The sequence below is a fragment of the Ochlerotatus camptorhynchus genome, unplaced genomic scaffold (assembly GCF_037179485.1).
Source record: "Ochlerotatus camptorhynchus isolate MF236.1 unplaced genomic scaffold, CSIRO-AGI_Acam_v1.1 ptg000639l, whole genome shotgun sequence".
NCBI classification, from domain to species: domain Eukaryota; kingdom Metazoa; phylum Arthropoda; class Insecta; order Diptera; family Culicidae; genus Ochlerotatus; species Ochlerotatus camptorhynchus.
This window is the reverse complement of record NW_027041118.1, coordinates 1,741,351-1,759,892: the sequence shown is the minus strand read 5'-3', so window position 1 is coordinate 1,759,892 and position 18,542 is coordinate 1,741,351. Positions and strand designations below refer to the sequence as shown.

At 42.0% G+C, this 18,542-nt stretch overlaps 1 protein-coding gene across 4 annotated transcripts; it reads left to right on the top strand.

The window, feature by feature from the left end:
- Positions 1-460: 460 nt before the first annotated feature.
- Positions 461-15,716, top strand: LOC135714336 (uncharacterized protein DDB_G0292186). Of its 4 annotated transcripts, XM_065237672.1 has the most exons (6): positions 461-587; positions 10,982-11,607; positions 11,680-12,830; positions 14,136-14,318; positions 14,411-14,715; positions 14,785-15,716. In XM_065237672.1, the coding sequence occupies exons 2-6, from the start codon at positions 10,989-10,991 to the stop codon at positions 15,383-15,385; spliced, it is 2,859 nt and encodes a 952-aa protein (XP_065093744.1). In that variant the 5' UTR covers positions 461-587; positions 10,982-10,988; the 3' UTR covers positions 15,386-15,716. The 4 variants fall into 4 exon arrangements, with proteins under 4 accessions (XP_065093744.1, XP_065093743.1, XP_065093742.1 ...); XM_065237671.1 differs by having other exon boundaries at positions 10,982-12,830; XM_065237670.1 differs by having other exon boundaries at positions 10,982-12,830; positions 13,257-14,318.
- The last annotated feature ends 2,826 nt before the right edge of the window (positions 15,717-18,542 follow it).

The window sequence follows — 18,542 nt, the reverse complement described above, 5'->3', positions numbered from 1 at the left end:
CAGAAAATCGCGTCATCTGGAGTTTGTGTTACTCTGAGTAACAAACGCAGCCACAGCATCGACCCGGTATGATTATGTGCCCGACAGAGAGGGAAAGCAAACAAACCCACTCCACCACCCATGCTCCACTACGGCATCATGCTCGTTTTGATTCTTCCACCACATCTGCAGCATCATCCCCCCATTTCCCAACCGTCGTCGACCGTTGCAAGCAAGCCTATGCTCTTTTATTCGTGCAAGTCCCTCTCTCGCTCGCTGGATATTTCTCAGCTCCAAGCATCGCCCGAAGAAGTGGCTCCGGTTAAAATTCGTCCACAGCCAGGCGGTTTTCCACCCAAACCGAGTGCAGGCGGAGGAATTCTATATAATAGTCCGTTGGGTGAAATTGAACTTCAGTACCGAGTGTGATGTGCATCGAACAACATTTATAGAACGAAATCGTTACGGACTATCGAGAGTGAAAACAAAAAAAAACTCAAAACCCTTCCAAGAAAGTGGAAAGGAAATTCAGCTGAAGCTGGTGGTGCTGATTGATTTTTACATAATAATTGTGAGACAACGAAAAACGAGTGCTTCGTTCGCAAAAGGTTAGTCCCATTCGCTTTTGTTGGAGCACAAAGGGGGAATGCTATTATCAGAGTGTGATCAGGAGTGATGTGGTGGAAAATGATTGCCAAGAACTGATAATTGGACCCACGAAGGACTGCCGTAGGAGTTATCTGTGCGGACGATTTGATGAAGTGATGAAGGAAGAGTGTGACTGGCGAATTATGCAATTGGACCAGAATTACTCACGAGCCTGAGTGAAGTGATGAAGTACGGCTCGAAACTAGGACACCACCGTAGCGATCGATGATCGCATCGATTGCATAACACTCCGACTGTTTGTGGCGAGACAGTTTTGCCGTGGTCCTCCCACACACACGCACAGAAGTGCACCTTTTTCACAAACGTGTTGTAAATGGGAGTTGCAGCAGGCTTGAGTATGGTTATATCATTGCTTAAGATCGGCACGGTGTGGTTGGGGAGAGAGTGATGTAGCGGGGGGGTAAGTTACTATTGCTACATCGTCAAGGGAAAAGTCTCACGATATACAATTTGAATAAATTTTGAACGACTGTGGGTCCATTGTGCTATTGTGTTTGGCCGGGCGGGGGACGGAAGTAGGATATTTATGTTTTCGTTTGTTTGGTAATTTAAAGTACAAAAAGGTAGCATCTTTTGCTCTCCGTTCCGGTGTGGTACCTTCTTCGATTATTTTTAGTGAGATAAAGCTTCTTTAATTATTTGTTGATGGTATCGTTAAATAGTACCATGGTAGTAAAGTGAGTGTGAATAAGAAAAAGTGAAGGTTTATTGCAATGAGGTACTTCTCGTCAAAATTCCACGGTTCGTCACTTGCGCTCATTGAAGTCTCTTGATCCGAACAACAGTCGTAATGTACTGTCTGCATCCAGATTATTACATTTATTTACAGTTTCTAACATGCCGTTCATTCTTTTGCCTTATGAAGGTCGTGTTTATAGATTAAAACTCCAACGAGCATTTAAATCTATAACCTAAATACAATTCTCTTAATAATTTAAACAAACGATGAATTTTGAAAATCACTGAGTTCATTTGAAATATTTGATATTGAATTGAAGAGCATGGTGTAAAATATACCTAGGAGTAAAACGATTCTCACAGGATTTAATGATTTTTTTCAAAAGTTGTATCATGTATTTAACGTGACGAAGTATCATTTCTTCATGGGACACATTTCTTCAATATGGACTGGCCGTAAAAAAAGTATGCTGTCATACAATTTCATAACTAAATGTGTGAAAAATTAATTGGTGGGTTTAGCAGGAAAGCATTCCAAAATTTCCATCTTGCTCAATTCCTTTCCTGGAATACTGTAAAATGAACATTGGTCGATTCTCCCCAAGGAACCACGAAGCCCGTTGATAGCCCGATAAGGGCCTTTTTTTTTGCAATATACGGCTTTAAAGTGTTATAGTAACCATATATCAGCATTATATTGTACATTTTGAATTAGCGGGCTTGATGGTTACTTGGGGAGAATCGATCAATTCCGGCCAACATTTCATTAGAGTAAAATTGTTTTTTGTAAACAATGTCTTCAACCACCGATTTCTTGCAAATAAAAGCTCACAACCTGCAAATTAAAGATGTCAGTTGATAGAGGAAACATTCCTCTACCTGATGGTGTAATTACTTTGCATGTGTAAGATTTTATGCGCTAGAAATTGCCGACTAAAACCATTGTTTACAAAGACAATTTCACCCTTTTGAAATGTTGATGATAACCTACCAGATGGGCCAGAGTAAAATTATGCACCGATATGTCAAAAATGGCAAGTGCTGCACTAACCCGAGATGGGACTTGACAATCCAGCTTCTCACTCTTCTTAGTGTTTTTTAATTCATCAAAAACATTAAGAAGCCCTTCGAATATTAGTGGATAGTGTTTGACGGAGTTGACCAATAATTCCAGGATTGCAGAATGATTTTTATATTTAAATTTGGAATTTATTTCGGACCTTTAAGCAGTTGAGCACCTTGTACATCCTTTTTGCTTAACACAATAAAAACAACCATAAACAAAAAACAATATCCATTGCTTTAAACACGCCATGCACTCCATTTTTCAACTTTCCGTTACCAATTAACAACGACATTGATGTCAAAATTAATTCCGGCATCACTGCCAGTCAGGTTGATGTGATCCCTCTGTCCCTTTTATTTCACGATTGCTACTGTCAAATCGACCAATCAGCAACTGGTTCGGATTTGACAGCAAATTGGCTCTAAAACGCTACCCTATTGTCAAGTTTCGTCCCAGGCACCAACTCGAAATGGGTCTTTGCAATCGAGTATCTCACTCTGCTGTTAACAATTAACAACGCCATTGACGTCAACATTCATTCCGGCATCACTGCCAGTGAGATTTCTGTTAGCCTTCTGTTTTTATTTTTTATTCCATGATTGCCACTGTCAAACCAACCAATCAGCTTGGATTTGACAGCAAATTGGCTTTCAGGCACCAACAAGTGCAAATCATTGACAGCTCAACAAAATTTGTTTATTAACAAACAACCCCACAAATAAATCGAGCTGACAAAAACTTAATAAGAAAAATTTCAGCTGAAGATGCTTTCTTGAATAAGGTTTAATTTGGCTTTCAATGTTTGTTTGGGTAAACCTGAGGTCTACACCCTGAATAATGCTGTTGGTCTAAAATGACATTATTTTCAGTTTAAATGGTTTAAAATAACGAGACTAAATTGACATAAACAAACTGGCTGGTTTCCTGCTCAATTAGAATAACTTTTCCAAAACTTTGACAGATATTCGATTGTTTCAATTTTGACAAGTGACCTCTTTGTTCCGATGCAGTCTCTTCAGTTTATTACAGCCAGAGCAGTGAGACAAAACACGTTCACTAATGGGGTGTTTAAGCTTATGCTATTTCACTAGCGTAATGTAAACAGGGCATCAGTGTCTACCAGCATGAGATTTCAGCAGCAACTGAAATTCGTGCTAATTGGCTAGTACACTAGCGCTAGCAAATCCTCACAGATGTAAACACCCCATAACTGAAAAAAAAAACTTTCGACTGAAACGTACTTTCTCTGAAAGCCCGCTGGTCTGAATGAAGTTTCAGTTAAAGCACCTTTACCTCTAAAAAGTGTTCACACGCTAACTTGGAAGTACACATTAACACTCCAAATATGATGCCTCCGGAAAAAAATTGCAACGGCAAACTTGCAATAACTCATAGCTTAGTCATTTATTGGCGAGTTTCAAATCTATTGATGCAATTTGAAACTACACACTTAAAAAATTTATCCTATATATGAGCAATGATTTTTTAAACATTCCCATTTTGCTGTTACACATTTTGCAGGAGGTATCTTGTTCCGAGTGTTAGTGAGTAAAATTTCACCAATTTTGATATTGAATAACAAAAACTACTCATGAAATGGGTAAATATACTACCCATTAATGAGTTAAACCCAAGGGGTATGTCACTCCGCACACCAATCTTGAGTCATCTTTTTTGTCAGTGTGCTGCAAGTGTGCCGATTGTGCCGGTCATAGAGCTAGCTGCGATTGTTTGTAAAATACCCATCCCGGCAATCCGGCATTTCTTGAATGTTTTGGTTTGAAATCGCAAGCATAAATCGGATTGAGGATGACGCGAGAAGTGGCGGGTGTGCAAAAGGGTATTTTGTGTTCATGTGATAATAAAAGTCCTGTGTTTGAGGGTTTTATAATGCCCTCAAAGGCAGACTAGAAACCTAGCCTTTCGTGATGTGAAAAGCAACGGTCTATCAGCGACTGGAAAGAGTTAGAAACAGTGACAAACATTGTAGGAGACTGACTATAGAGGATGATGAATAGACTTCTGTAGTTTGTTTTGTGTGAGTTGCAGCATTATTTGAGTTAAGGATACTAATGGTTAGGTTAAGGTTATCTTTATTAGCGATACTTTCAGCCAGAGGCTGCTTCATCTCTTGGGTACTAATGGTGTCTGATTAATTCCTCATTCTCTTGAGCCCACTCTAGCACCTAAAGTTTGTATTTAGATCTACAAGTAAACTGCTGGTCTGAGTTCCTCTGGTATAGGAAGGTACAATTAGAGGATATTCCTGAACATACAATCAAACAGCACGTAATATTGTGAATAACTTCAATGACAGTTATCCAGCAGTGCTCCCATTTTATTTACAACAATCCAATGCCTAAGAGATTGTGCCGAAGGTATGCCAAAGGTGTGCCGATGGATGTGCCCAAGCTGTGCCGAATATAATTTCGGAACAATGGGCTGAGTGACTTACCCCTTGGTTAGGCCACTTTTCTTCAATTTGGTTGAAATTGCAGTCATTAATGGTTACTTTCAAGTCTAATGGATCGACTAATCGATTTTAAATACATTTAAATACATTTGGTATATGATTTGACACATGAAACGCATTTTAGATAGGGAATGCCGCTGGCTAAGTTATATTTAAGTAAAAATGTTTCAGTTAGCGAACGTGTGTACTTATGAATTTATCTTGATTGGCAAGCATTCAATTGATCACATCATTTGTGCAGTTTAAAATTACATTTGCTATCACTCAGACTTTACCGTGGAACATAATTTTATGTTTGGCATTTTTAGAACCTCTAGAAAGCAGGGTTTTATTTATGCTATCCCTAAAAACATTGCAATTGGTGACCTCATTTTCCGGAAATCTCTGGTAAAATGTAATCCTAAAATTACCTGATTGAGCACATCATTCGAGTGATTAAAAATGACGTTTCGTACCACTTTGCCGTCGAACAATATTTTGAATGTAGGATTGCTTCATTTTCTTGAAATCACTGGTACACACTTAATTCAGATCATCGAAGTCGGTAGGAATTTATCGGGTTTTTGAACAGCAGAACAAGTCGGTAAAATTGTCAAATGATCGTTAGACGTGAGAAATCCAGAAAATTTCTAAATTTTATTTTTTATCAATAAATGGGGTAGACTGAACAAATTCTGTACAAGTTCAGAATGAATTTTCTAATAATTGGATTTTTCATTGTTATACCGAACAGTTCTGTAGTCAAAATTTGCCGAACGATGGAGGCCTGGATTAGTGTGTAGAAGGTCGTCCCAAAACTGCTCGACAATATGATTAATTGTGTGCATCTATTTCTGAAGCATAGCAGGGGTAAAATGAACAAATGGTTTTTTTAGCGGTGAAATCATAAACTTAAATGGAAAATGCATTAATGGAAAAGCCTGCATGCCTGGTTAATACTTTGATGATTAAGCACTTAGGTCAAGTCATTTTACCCCCCACTTTCCTAATAGTATTCCGGAACTGCTCGAATTATCCTGTTGTGCTTTTAAGCTGACGATAATATGCCAAAAAGTGACGCATTGTCCTTTTTTCAATCTCCGTGGTGAAGCTTTAAATAGCCGGATTTGATTTTGTAAACAAAGACTCAAGCGTCAATTTGTCGAAACACAAAACAGCAGCAGAGTTTCGAAAAATTGACGTTTGAATCTTTGTTTACAATATCAGATGCGGCTAGTTGAAATTTCACCCTTGATTTGTTGTTTTAATAGGCCTTTTAATGTACCACCAACGTAGAGTGCACCCCGTGAGTTCGGGAGGAAACGTCAACCAAACCGTTTGTTTACATCCCAATAAGAATTTTTCACAACACAAATTAAAGCATTTTTCATTCAACATCTTGCCAATTTCCATCGGTAATTGTCTTATTTTTTTTATGATTTTCCACTGATCTGAACTAATTTGCACTCAAACTATGTACACACAAGAAATCCGGAAGATCATAACCACTAAGGCACTATTCTTATTTTCATTTTTTCTCAACAAAAATATTCTTGAACACCAGCAGGATACGGACGAAATCGATACAGAATTAAATTTTTCAACTGTATATCAAGTTTTGGAGCATCTCTGATTAATCAATTTATCAGGAAAATGAAAAAAGGTGTTCCGCTTCCTATGTCTCACGGCAGAAATTTCTGCTCACAACACTCTTTTCGACGTTCTCCCATTCATCACCAAAGGTTGAATCGATCGCTTAGTTTCTATTAAAAAGGCGTATGGTAATAGTCAAAGCTATTTTGAAGTATTTAGGACTTTGAAATATTTTCATATCACATTGGGACCTTTAGCGTTTTAGAGATGATTGAAGTAAATTTTAGTACTACAATGCCTTCCCGTTGTTGGCAACGGTAATGATCAATTTGTGATTTTACTGAACCATTCTTTGCAATTAAGAGATGAGATCGAAGTAGGCCGCGCTGTGAAAATGACGTGTTTTTGTTTTGTCGCCTTGTTTTCGTTCTTGTGATATAAATATAAAATTTTGTTTTTTTTTTAATTTTAAAGTGCAGAAGTGGTGTTGAAAAGTTCATTAAGTAAAAAATATCAAATTCCTCTCCATTGCATTTGGTGCCGTCTGTTCCAAATAACGCGTAGTAACGCTCAGTTTCGTTCCTCTTTCCTCTATAGGATTTATCCATCTAATTTGAGAAAACCATTTTAAAACATACTAAAGCCAACCGGTAGAAACTGACGATTTTAAATTGGCTCACTACTTGACTAGCCTATTGGTCCCAAGTACATCGATTAAAGTTCCCCATTCTAGTCAATATTCTAGTACTACACTATGTTTGTTTTGATTTGCTATGAAAGTTTGACAGATAAAATGAGGGGTTCGTGGATTTTCCTATGTTTCGAGGGGTGCATCGATTAGCTTGGTACCAAAGAGAATACCAGAGTTGAGCCAATAAGTTGAGCACGTTTCTTCGGGACCTTCTAGCCTTAGAGTTACCTCTATGCTAAAGGTGCGTTCCATTTGGTGAATTTTCACTTAAATTTGACAGATGGAAAATTTTCAAATAAACCTGCTATTATACCAGACTAATTTCTGACAGACCAGGAATCAATTTTGACAAACAACTTCTCGAAAATCGGATGATCAACAACTGAGGTAATTTCGAACATTATAATTTATTTTCGTAGTGTCAAATGTAAGTGGAAACTCACCAAATGGAACACAGCCTGAATACGCGTCAGTCATGTGATGCACTACTGCTTGATTGAAAGTTTTAGTACATTATCAACGGAACAGCATCGATAATGTATTGTAGCGGGGCTAATCGTGTGTGAAAATAGCTTCGGAATGCTTGCGTTCTTGAAATGTAAGGGAGAACAGCCCATAATGCACCCCTGGGGTAAAATGCCCACTTATAGAAAAACAGCGATAACTTTTCCTCAGATGCATTTTCCGGGTAACGAATTGTGTTTGTTTTCAACTGGAGGTTTCGCAAATGATTCTTGATCATAAAATCATATATTGACCTACTGATTCCCTTAAAAAATAGCGTTTTGTGCAAAATATGATACAGTTGTTAAAATCGTCGACTTCAAATTAAGCTTTTAACAGCATATATCGCAAAAATTGAACTAATTCACTTTTCGTATATTTTTTAGATGTTTTACTTAATGAATCACAGTTTAACACTCTATTGCGACCTTATTTCTGATGTAACATAAAGGAATAATCATCAGGCGTCAGATCACCATGAATCAGGCGTTTTGCCCCGCTATCATATTGGAACCAATTTATAAAATACCTTGAAAATCATGAAAATGCATCGTTCTGTAGTTCGAAATCACTTGATCTTCGTAGAAAACATGGTAATGAACCAAACACCATTACTTTCTTCTTGATTTTAGCTTCCATACGCCAGCAATTGACGATTTTGCTTAAACGGTGCGTTTTGCACCATCCTACCCTACTTTTATTGCTACGGTAGAGCTGCCACCTTCCAACTCCCATGTTCAAGCTTCTTGCATTCATAAGAATTGATTGCAGGCAGATTTTATCCATAATACCACTGCCAGACAGTGGGAGTTCGATTGTTTTGGTTATTAATAGTCAGTTTTAGTTATGTTAAGGACATTTAAGCGATTTCGAGTTATTTTACGTCATGGTTTGCATCAAAATCATTACAATTGTAGCCATTGTTATGTGCTTACGGGTTCTTTTAAATATCTTCATTGAAATGTTTCTATATTATTATAGGAAATTATAAATAAAACACATAACTTCACAGCTTTTTCATGGTATGGTTATATGATAGCCCTACAAATTCAGAAAAGTCTAACAGGGTCAAGCTAGGAAGACTAATTTTTCAAAACCAAATTAAGTGTGATAATTCAGACACATAATATTGAACTACGTATGTGAAGTTCATATAACCTCAAACAAGGATCCAGAGCTGTCACTCTCGAAATAACCTAAATCTCCAATATGGTCGACTCGTGACATAACATCCAAAACCGCAAGCTCTGTTCATAACCAGCTGATCTCAGTATTGCTACAAACGGTACCTACTGCGACGTAACGTCGCCCACAAGGCCAGCAACCTTTTTCGCCAAACCCATCCAAATAAACAAATCAACATTAAAAAAACTCACTCTCAATTTCATTAGCGACACTCAGCCGTCCATTCAACAGTCAGCACCAACGAAGAAAGAAAAAAAAAAACTTCCCACGACCAAACCAACAACGGTAAACACGCTGAGCACGGTTTGCCGATTCGGCCGATGACGCATCTTCCAGCGCTCGTTCAACGATTTGGAGGTCAACGAAATCAGCGCACCGCTCCTTCATCTCCTCCTTCGGACCTTATTCGCAAACATCTATTAGCAGCGTAACTTTTGTTTACACTTTACGCTTTGTGATGCAATTGTGGTTGTTGGCACGACCCCATTATTCCCGCCGCCCACAAGGTGCTGCTGCTGCTGCTGCTGTTGGTTGTGGTGGCGTTGCATCAAGAAGTGACAAATCTCGAGACAAATAAAGCAGCCGTTGACCACGATTAGGACCGCCGTTGTAGGGTTCGAGCAATTTGAAACTAAATTTGTCACGCTTCGGGAAGTCGCATTTCTAAAAGCGATAGATTAATGGGCACTGTTTGATCTGCGAAACAATCGCCATTGTTTTCCGTCACATGAGGAAAACTTTCCGCTGTTGGTTGGCATGGCGGCATAAAAGTAAAAGTGAAAGATTGGTGAGCAGTTCCACGCCAAATGACAAATCGATCAGACTCGAACTTCTCCGATTTGCAAGAAACTTTGCCTATTGGATCACATCATTCGAGCAGTTTTAAATGAAGTTTCCTACCACTCGAACTTTGCCATGGAGCAATATTTTGAAGAAAACAAATCTCCTAGAACCTCGGGAAAATAGTGTCTTATTTATGCTGAGCTAGATTTTTTGGAATTTATTCGCTGAAAACAGATCGTCCCAAAACTGCTCGACAATATGATTAATTGTTTGTTATGGGTACCCTAATAAAGATAACCATAAAAGAGAGCTTAACGACGTATTCAGGGTATCATACAAACCATTTGTGAGATATTTTACCCATCAGGGATACAGTTCGTTTATGGTATTTGTTTATTAGGGTAATCATTCAAATTAAATTTGTATAAAAATTTGCCTATTTTTCAATAAATGTAGCACGATTATCTCTAATCTAAATGACGTCTGAGACAAAGTTGTAGGGCAAAATGAATTCTTTCTTGGAAAAAAAAATACACGGTAAATTATTTCAAATATTTAAAAAAAAAAACTACTCGAAACATAATTATGTAAAAAATGTCCTTTTTCAAAAAAAATTATTAATTTGTTGCCAAAAAACTTATAAAAACCTTAGAACATCAACTTTTGGTTAAATTTTTAAACTTAAATAATTCAATAATGATTAATTAATAATGGTACTAATTCAAAATGGCCGAATCTCAGCACAGGTGTGAATAATTGCAAAGTTTCATTCAATTCGGAGAAGGTCGATTCAAAGAGTCATTTTTTTTTTTTTGCTTTTTGGCCTGGAACTGCTCTTGGTGTATCTCGTCAATCGTTGGCACTTTTGTACGTACTCTTCCTGATTGGCTTGTCAGTTTGTAGGTTGCGGTGCAGAACTGGTTTTTTGCGCAGGCATATAATAAAGCCGGTGCAACGTTAAGGGATGCTGCCAAGGGAGGCCTGACGGGGAACGGCCTATGACGAACCAGGTGGAAATAATGACATTACGCTTGGTTGCCATACACGACGGGTATTGAATGCAGAAGAAGGGGCTATTATCTCATTTTGTTCGAGTTTTCTTCGAGTCTGTTTTGGTTCCTCGGAAGATGCAGTCGAGAGCAACGGGGTAATGGCCGAGCACCCCGCGAAGACTGTACTGAGTTATGGGGTTGAATGAATGCCATAATGCCGAAACAGGCTCACTGGGGCTTGGGTTAGGTAACCGTTGCTTGGAAATTGGGGTACCCAAACAAGTATATGAATGTGATAATTTTTCCAAAACTGGGTCAGTGATGGGTTCCGGGCGTTCGTTGAACCTTGAAACAAGCTAATCATTTACCAATATCTCTACCTTTTACAGACACAATATGAATCTCATAACCACCGCTGCACTGGTGGTGCTGATGGCTATAGCGGCCACCAACGCCGACGAATGGAACTGGTTGAACAGCGGAGAGGCCTTTATGGAAGATCTGATCCGCGAGAAACGCCAGGAAGGCAGCCAAAACGTGACAGAAGTCGCTGACGATGACATCATAAACTACATCCTCGACAGTGGACGTCAGGGTCGAAGCCTTGAAGGTTTTGACGAAATCTATACCGACCCATCGGTTATGCAAGCCATTCAAAACTCCGATGACGTTGAAGCCCGGAACATTATCAAAGAAAAACTCTGCGCCCTTGGGTTGATGCAGTGTGACGGAGAACTCGTCGACGGTAGACGTCCGTACCTGAACCCTCAGAACCTTATCTACGCTCAACCCGTGGCTCTGAAACCAGTCGGTCGCCCCATCGCCACCATCCCAATCCGTGGCCCACCCGGTCCCCCTTCCCAAGGTCCACAATATGTCCCAAGACCACCCCAGCAGAAACCTCACCAAGGTCCATACGGACCACCACAACCCATGCCACTTCCTAACCGTCCTCAGCAAAAGGTTGGCTTCTCCTCCCAGCAGCCACCTTACGGCGGACCCAATTCCTTCCAAGGTAGTTCCTCGTTCAGTGGTTCCTATTCCGGCCAATCCGGTTCCTTTTCATCCTACCCCTCCAAACCCTTAGGTCCCATCTACGAAGGCGGTGGCATACCGTACGAATTTGAAAATCCCAACAAACCACCAGGCGTCATCATCGGTGACGGACCCTCTTTAGTGAAATCTCCCATTGAGCAGCACATCCACCACCACTACCATCACATCGAGGGAGGAAACAGCGAAAAGACTATCGTGACCAATCCTATTCCACTGTCAACGGACGTAATCACCGGATCGGTTGTCGGTGGAAGCTCTTCGTCTAGCAACAATCTATATTCATCCAGCGCCGAGTACGGAAACTCCGGTAGCTTTAGCTCTGGTGGATTCAACCCACTTGGTGGCAAGGACTTCGACTACCAGGAGCTGAAAGGTTCTGCAAACAGCAACAACAACAACAACAACGGATACGGACAACAGCTCGGAAGCTACGCCTCGCAATCCAAGCCTACCGGTGGATCCAATAACTACTACAGTCAAGGCCCAGCCACATTTGGAAGCTCAGAAAACACCGTCTACGGTTCGTACACTACCGACAATGCTGGCAGCGGTAGCAACATCAACAACAACAACAAGTACAATGGACTGAGCAGCAGCAACTATCAATCCAGCCAGGGAGCCTTCCACGCATCCAACCCGAATCTCTACAAAAAGGAACTGAACGTCAAAGGACCCGCCAACGGACTGAATAGCTACAGCGGAGACTACAACAAGTACAGCCAACAGTCCAACGGACAGTACAGTAGCAACAATGGTCAGTTCAACCAGAATCTGTACTCCATCAACAACGGTCAGTTCAACAACGCAAACCAAGGTCAATTCAACAACGGAAACCGAGGTCAGTACAGTGGAAACAACGCGCTCAGCAACCGCAACGAGGATTGTGTATGCGTTCCATACGACCAATGCCCAGCCCAGGACGTTGTCGGTCGTCGTGATGATCTCATCCTGCCTCTGGATCCCCGAAACCTCAAAACCGATATCCAAGCCGACACCGAACAGGTTGTGATCACCGACAGCAAGGGAGTTATGACCATCGTCCAAGCGCCAAAGAACATAACCGCTGAATCCCGATCCGCCAACGTTACCGAGCCAGCCAAGAAGATTACCAAGCGAGAAGCCTCTCCCGCTGCAGCTACCAAAAAGTCCGACAACAATGATGACAAAGCTAACATCGAACCGGTAAGTTTGAACTGCCTTCCTACTTCTAATGGTACTAACTGCCAACCAAAATTTCAAAACCTAACCTCCGTTTCGGCCACCACTAACGCTCACACACTAACCCGGGTCATGTTAACCTAGTAGCTGAAATAGATGTTATCTGTACCATACCGCTTTGTACGTTTCCTCGTTGCAATGTTGACCAAACCGGACACTGGACCTAAACAAAGAACACCCTAAAGTTCAACAAACCACCCTAAATCAAACACTAAAACAATACATTCTGACATAAGCTTTGGCTTCGCTCACAAAAAACAACAACAACGAACCGGACTAAGCCCCGTTCTGTTGAGCTCTGAACGACCACTTCAGCAGTTCAACAGCCTTTAAACGCCTTATGACAACAAACTGTCTAAACAAATGCCTTGTTTACTTGTATTGTTTTAGCGTTTGGGAGGTGGCCACGGTGGTGATGGAGGTGGAAAGAAAGTTGTTCCTACCTTTGGGGTGTCCTTTGGTCTACCGTACCCTTCTTACCCACTGAACCCATACGGGCCTAACCCTGCCGGGAACCCGTACTTTGGTTCCATCGGTGCGAACGGTCTCAATCTCGGGTTGGTCAATGTAAATCCTTTATTTTCCCTTCAAGTCACCAAGGATGAGTATGGCGATAAGGTTGTGAAACCTCTCGTCAACCTCCATTTGACTCCCACTGCAAATGTTGTACAGAAAGTTGGGCATCTATTGGCCGCTAAAAAGCAAAACATCTTGCACGTTTTCAATCAGCACGATCACGTTCACAACCACTTTGGTTACCCTTCACCACCGCCAATCTATCGTCCTCCGCATGGACCGCCTCTCATCCATGGTCCACCGCAATCCTTCGGCCCAATTGGACCAGAGCTTATCTATACGAAGCCTCCTGGACCTATCCACACTCCTGGTCCGTACTACCCTGGTCCATCTGGTCCTATTATAAACCGACCACCAGGACCTTCTTTCATTCCTAGCGGCCCTCCACGCCCACCACCATTCTATGGAAATCAACCTCCATTCTATGGAAATAAACCTCCATTCTACGGACCACGACCTCCATACTACCGTGACGCAGCATCCTCATCCGACGTTGAACTAGACTACAATCCCAGCGACATCGGTAGAGCTGCAAACGTTTCCTTCCCTCAGTCCCAAACTCCGATCGGTAACTTCCAGTACCAGTCGGTCTATCCCCAAAACCAACCCGACTCCCTCAATCAGAACAGAGTACATTACGGTAGACAGTATCAGAACTATCAAGATAGTAACTTAAGACTTCCACCTACTCAGAATATTCCGACACCGCCACCGGGACATTCCGAAGGTAGTAACATCGTTAGCTTCCCACGTAGTCGCCGATCCACCGACGTTCCGGCTCCGGACCAACTGGAACCAGTCAAGGAAATTACGGACTCTCTGGCAGTGCCCAGTGAACAGGTTGAGGTACAGGAAAAATCTATTTCAGCTGAGAAGGTAAGTGACTAACCCACCATTTCAGGTCACATGAATAACCTCCATGTTAAACCTACTGTTGCTTACGAAACCATTAAATTTTCATTCGACAGCGTCAAGCATACTATGGAGCTCGTCCACAGCAGTGCCCATCGCGTAACGTTTGCTGCCGTCGTCCAGTTAACCGCCCCCCACAGCCACCTACTCACGCAAACCTTGGAAAGTGCGGCGTTCGCAACGCCCAGGGCATCAACGGTCGCATCAAGAATCCAGTCTATGTCGATGGTGACAGTGAATTCGGCGAATATCCATGGCAGGTCGCTATCCTGAAGAAGGACCCCAAGGAATCGGTTTACGTCTGCGGTGGTACCCTGATTGATAATCAGTACATCATCACGGCTGCTCACTGTGTCAAAACGTAAGCTTCTTTGGTTAATTAACTATTTCAACTGACCAAACCTAACCTAACTTCTCTCACCATATCCAGTTACAGCGGATTCGATCTCCGCGTGCGCCTCGGCGAATGGGATGTGAACCACGACGTTGAATTCTACCCATACATCGAACGGGACGTCATCTCCGTACAGGTTCACCCCGAGTACTATGCCGGAACGCTGGACAACGATCTGGCCATTCTGAAGATGGATCGCCCCGCGGACCTCTCCAACGCTCCGCACATTTCGCCAGCCTGTCTGCCGGACAAATTCACTGACTTCTCTGGACAACGCTGCTGGACGACCGGTTGGGGTAAGGATGCCTTCGGTGACTACGGCAAATACCAGAACATCCTCAAGGAAGTCGACGTTCCGATCATCAACCATCAGCAGTGCCAGAACCAGCTTCGTCAGACCCGTCTTGGCTACAGCTACAACTTGAATCCAGGTTTCGTCTGTGCTGGTGGTGAGGAAGGCAAGGATGCCTGCAAGGGTGATGGCGGTGGTCCACTGGTTTGCGAACGTAACGGAAGCTGGCAGGTCGTCGGAATTGTATCCTGGGGTATTGGCTGCGGTAAGGCTAACGTGCCCGGAGTCTACGTCAAGGTTGCTCACTATCTAGACTGGATCAACCAGGTTCGGGGACGATTTTAAAGACCCGGAACCTTCTAGTATTGGATGTAGTATTTATTGATGACTCATATTTATTGTGTAAAACGAAAGCTAGCGAGAACTTAACCAGTGATACTCGAGAGTCAAGAGATGATGAAGATTTTTGTGTAGATAGATGAAAAAAGTGTATAAACTTCAGCAACGGTCACGTTGACGAACGCAACTAGTATGAACGACTGCTGGAGGTAAAGTGTACGATGCTATATGACAGCATTTCTCCTTAGATGACCCAAGTTTTGTATGTAGTTTCCGTAGAGATGTAAAATTAGGATTCTAAGTGATGAATAAATTATTGTATTTATTCCTTAACAAAGTGCGCATGTGTCTATGAAAGAATAAGTCCGTTGTGGGAGTTCCCCTGAGAGATTACCTATGCGTCCGTACGCCGTCGTGGTTCGAGGGCAAAGAAGTTGATAGACGATTGCTGCGTGTTCTCGTTGTCACTATACCCGCTATATTTCAAATATCAAAAAGTGGAACCAATTCAATATATTGTAGACCAACAATTGAAAAAGTACTATCAACTTTTATGTCGGCGCTTTTGGTGTAGTGGTAAGCGTGACTGATTTCTAACACCCCAATGGGTCTGGGTTCAATCCCAGCCGAGGTCGGTGGGATTTTTCTGAGGCATAAAAATCTCTGGTCACGTCTTCCTTCGGAAGGGAAGTAAAGCCGTTGGTCCCGGCCCATGTGTGTTGAATGGGTGCGATATCCTACGCAGGTGTGGAAGCTGCCTTCCTGCACATTCAATTGCCGTCAATGGATGCCAATCGATGTCCGTCGGTGATTGGCACTAGATTGCGGAACAGAGACCGACGTTAAATAAAGGAAAGAAGATCAACTTTTATAAACAAAACGTTGGTTATTCTTTCCTCATCATTCGAACGCAAATTACCAGCATCCTCGGATAGGGGACTCTCCGACGACAGCAGGCAGCATTCCGTGCTGGAAGATCTTGTGTGGAACATATTTTCACGCTCCGCATCATCTTGGAGCAAGTCAATGAGTTCCAAAAGTCCCTGTACTTGGTATTCATTGACTACGAAAAAGCTTTCAACTGACTAAACCACGTAAACTTGTGGGGCGCTCTGAGACGCAAGGGAGTCCCTGATAAGATCGTCAACCTCGACGAAGCGCAGTACGAGGCTTTCACATGCAGAGTGTTGCACAACGGAGCTTTGTCTGATCCGATTTGGGTAATCGCGGGTGTGAGGCAAGGATGTATATTATCACCCCTACTGTTCCTCATCGTAATCGTTGCCGTTGACCGTGTACCGAACCGTGGGTTGCTGTGACAGCCTATTACCAACAAGCAATACGAAACTAACGATTTTAAATTGGCTCACTACTTGACTAGCCTATTGGTCCCAAGCAAATCGACTGACGTACCCCATTCTAGTCGAAATTCTACTACTACACAATGTTTGTTTTGATTCGCTATGAAAGTTTGACAGATAAAATGAGGGGTTAGTGGATTTTTGAGGGGTGAATCGATTAGCTTGGGACCGAAGAGAGTACCAGAGCTGAGCCAAAAAGTTGAGCACGTTATTTCGGGACCTTCTAGTCTTAGAGTTACCTCTATGCTATTACCATGGAGCATCTCAACGACTTCAATTTGACTGATGATGTTGCGTTATTAGCACAACGGTTAGGGGCTCGCAATAACCTTTAACTCCGACGGAAGCAACGGCTGTAATTAAATTAATTCCATTAACTACTGCTTTAATTACATTAATTATACAGTGTAGAACATTAACTACTTTTTAAGTCCATTAATTGCAGTCGACTTTTCGTAATTGAAGTACATTAATTTCATTTTCAATTGCATTAAGTACGGATAGTTAATTTTAATTACAGTCAGTTCTACTTCAAAACGCATTAATTACATTTAGTACTTTTGATTGCATTTTAACTTCAACTTTGTATTGCGTGCCCCTCGCACAACGGCGCTCTGACATGCAGAGTAAGCTCGACGACCTTGTGGAACGCTCCTCTGAATCAGGTTTAACCATCAACGTTAACAAGACCAAATCGTTGGATGCCAACACGGAAAACCGTTCCAATTTCACGGTAGCTGGGCAGGCAGTGGAGAAAGTCGAAAGTTTCCAATATCTTGGCAGCCAGATAGCGTCGGACGGTGGCACCAAGAGCGACATAGATGCACGGATTAAGAAGGCGAGGGCTGCTTTTGCCAGTTTGCGAAATGTATGGAGAGCGATTCAGCACCAAAAACCGAATTTTTAACTCGAACGTTCGAGTCTGTGCTGTTATACGCCAGTGAAACATGATGTGTATCAGCGGAGAACACTCAGAAGCTGCAGGTGTTTATCAACCGATGCCTGCGGTACATAATTCGTGCCTGGTGGCCCCACAATTGGATCTCAAATTCCGAGCTTCATCGTTTGTGCCATCAGAAGCCGAGAGAGACAGAAATTTGTGAATGGAAGTGGAGGTGGGTCGGCCATACACTACGACGGAGTGGAAACGAAATCTGTGAGGAAGCACTGGACTAGAATCCAGCAGGACATCGCAGCAGAAGCAGACCCAGAGGCTCTTGGCGGCGGAGCCTAAACAGTGAAATTAAGAACTTTGACCGAAATTTGACTTGGGCACAGGTCAAGGCCAAATTTAGTAATCGCCCATGATGGAAATCTTTCACAAAGGCCCTTTGCACCCCTGGAGGTGCGCAGGATCGTTAAAAAAAATTGGATAGGGGAAACGTTTCCAACCCAAAGATGGTGTTAGCATAGAGGTAACTCTAAGACTAGAAGGTCCCGAAGAAACGTGCTCAACTTTTTGGCTCAGCTCTGGTACTATCTTCGGTCCCAAGCTAATCGATGTACCCCTCGAAACATGGGAAAATCCACGAACCCCTCATTTTATCTGTCAAACCTTCATAGCGAATCAAAACAAACATAGTGTAGTACTAGAATGTCGTCTAGGGTACGTTAATCTACTTGCTTGGGACCAATAGGATAGTCAAGTAGTGATTAATGTACTCCATTCTAGTCGAAATTCTAGTAAGAATGAGAATGTAAGAATGAGAAAAACTTTATTGGGAATGTTCGATTGGCTCAGATTTTAACAGTTCATTTGGCTCAAAACATTCTCTCCGCCCATCTCTCCCTCTGAGTATTTC